The sequence below is a fragment of the Rhopilema esculentum genome, chromosome 6, assembly GCF_057945365.1.
Source record: "Rhopilema esculentum isolate cy_ngs chromosome 6, ASM5794536v1, whole genome shotgun sequence".
Classification (NCBI taxonomy): Eukaryota; Metazoa; Cnidaria; class Scyphozoa; order Rhizostomeae; family Rhizostomatidae; genus Rhopilema; species Rhopilema esculentum.
Window position 1 is genome coordinate 6342396 of NC_142820.1, and position 2546 is coordinate 6344941.

The window sequence follows — 2546 nt, forward strand, 5'->3', positions numbered from 1 at the left end:
AAATTAACCAATGAATCACCAGTCAAGGCCCCTTTTTGTTCGGTTTTAGCCCCCACCCCCACTTTTTTCTAGACCCCCCACTTTTTACAACCCTCCACGGTGCCTGTTATAAATGGTTTGAGCTTCAGCCATGGCTAGAAATTCCTACAGGAGACGTGGTTTAACGATTGCTGGGGAATTTTAACTTTCTAACGAATTTTGAGCATTTTTTCAATCAATGAATAAATCTTCTGCCTTTCCGGCAATGAGAAAAATCTAAGAATCCTAGGTTGTACACTGAGGCTGTTCGTAGGCTACTAGAGGTTAAGCTGTTCTTTCTAGGACATTTTCATTCAATTTGGTTTTAATTAGCTAATTAGCTATTTTTATGGACGTGTTTCTAACAAAGGCAAAGAGCAAAGTAGTTCTGAGAAATTCTTAAAATTGATATCAACGAGGAAATTTCGTTGTTTACGTGGGGAATAAAATGTTGAACGATCTATTGCGAAATACTTTAATGACGATGATTGGAACTTGTAGGATCTTGCCCAATAGCCCATTCACTTGGGAAATGATAAAAAACTGAACAGAAGAGTACTAATAACCATAATTCAAAAGAGCTATTAAACATAGAAGAAAGGCGAAACAAAAGGACAATTCTCTCTTTCGCAAGAGACGGGTCCTTTTCACTGTAACACATGGCCCCACGTGAGAAAAACGCGACAAAAAAACTATTCAAAATGAAAAGGACCAGTTATAGCAATTCGGATACCTAATGAGATCACAAGGTCATTCGCTGTTTAGTCAATTCAGCTGGTGGCAACTGCAAGTTAAGATAATGGAAAGCCAATCAGAAATCCGGGTCTTTGTTTACCTCGAAGGTCTCGTTGAGCACGTGGTCATGTATAGATAAATCGTAAACACGAAGAACAAGAAGAACACAAAGTGCCTTGAACTTTACGTAAGGTGTTGACCAGGAGAAGGAAACAAGATCTAGAAGAAACGACGTCCAGGAATGCTCCAGTTATGATACTCTGAGTGGTCTTAGACACGGGAAGTACATTCATTGGTCAACTACGTGGTTGAAGGGTATCTTATTTTGATTTGTCTTTTGGATAAATGACAACTAATTGACTTGATCAACAGATCCGATTTCACAATAAACGTTTAATTGCATTATAAACAAGAACGTTACTGTGCCTGTAAAGAGTACTTTGAAATACCACTAAAGCAATGTATACTGACGTGGTGATGCCGGATAACCGAGGTGAACTGTTCATGCAAGCCGGTGCGGCAGTTGGAGCCGGAATAACAGCATTTTGTTTTGTCACAATTGTGTTAAATTTGTTCGTATGCTACAAAATCTACCGGCGTAGGGCCAGCCGCGCATCAAGTACTGCCATAATTGTAGCGAATCTTGCATGTGTTGACATTCTCGTCACGTTAAAAGACTTGCCAATGCTTTTCAATGTCAGTAAAACAGGAAGATGGTACTTCGAAGAAAACTGGTGCTCAGCTTACGGCTTGACGAATGTTATCTTCATAATTGTCTCTGTCTCAAGCTTGGTTACAATAACCACTGAAAGATATGTCAGAATTCGTGACATGGCTCTTCCCGCTGAGCAGAAATACAGATCCAGACCGCTTCTTCTTGGATATGTCATTGCACACACAACTTTGTCGTACAGTCTCTCGCTGCTGTGGAGCAAATACATCTTCCTGGCCAGAAAGGCATACTGCCGTGTTGAATGGCCACCGAGACAAGGCTTCAGCTTCACTTTTATCACATCATTTATTTTCATCATCCCAGTTTCATTTCTCATTTACAATCTACTGTACAGAAGTGTATTCAACAAGGAGAATGGTGAGAACGAAGAGGGCGACAAACTCAAAGACGACTCTTCTGATGACAACGAGAATATTGCTCATCGCCAGTTACAAGTTGCCGTCGGGTTGTTCCTTGTTTCTTGGTTACCCTATGTTATCGAAAGCATGGTATCTGGCTACATTGAATTGCCACCTGTTGCATCAATTTTCACTGCTTGCCTTCCAATGATGTCAACATCCCTGCTACCGTTTATTTACTTGCGATTCTTAAAAGATGACGACACGCGTAACCACACACAGCTACTTTCTGTCTATGTCCAATAAACTATTTAGTATGAACACTCAGGTGACTGTACTTTACGATCTTATCTCGTATGAACAAATAAGGTCCGATCCATTACGCTATGCCCAGGCCGTAAAATAAAATTTACCAAGCATCAGGTTCTATAAATTAAATGGCTTTCGATAAAAGCCATTTCTGGTTAGATTTAGAACAAAAACTAGTCATTTATTTTCATTTTCATTTCATTCAATTCATTTCTCACTTTCATTGATTATCAATGCACCCTACATAAAGTTCAAAGCAATTCCAATACAATCAAATACGGATATAGTACTAAAACAACATCAAGGGTAGCAGAACTACAGACTAAACATTAAATGATTGTATAGAGGGTAGACAAATAATGGAGTTGCTCTCTGGACTGATCACTGATCGAGAGAGAGCGCCCCCCCCCCCC

At 39.8% G+C, this 2546-nt stretch overlaps 1 protein-coding gene across 1 annotated transcript; it reads left to right on the forward strand.

Moving 5' to 3' along the window:
* Window positions 1-748: 748 nt before the first annotated feature.
* Window positions 749-2546, forward strand: LOC135686496 (trace amine-associated receptor 7b). Its single transcript, XM_065202741.2, has one exon. The coding sequence runs from the start codon at window positions 1213-1215 to the stop codon at window positions 2128-2130; it is 918 nt and encodes a 305-aa protein (XP_065058813.1). The 5' UTR covers window positions 749-1212; the 3' UTR covers window positions 2131-2546.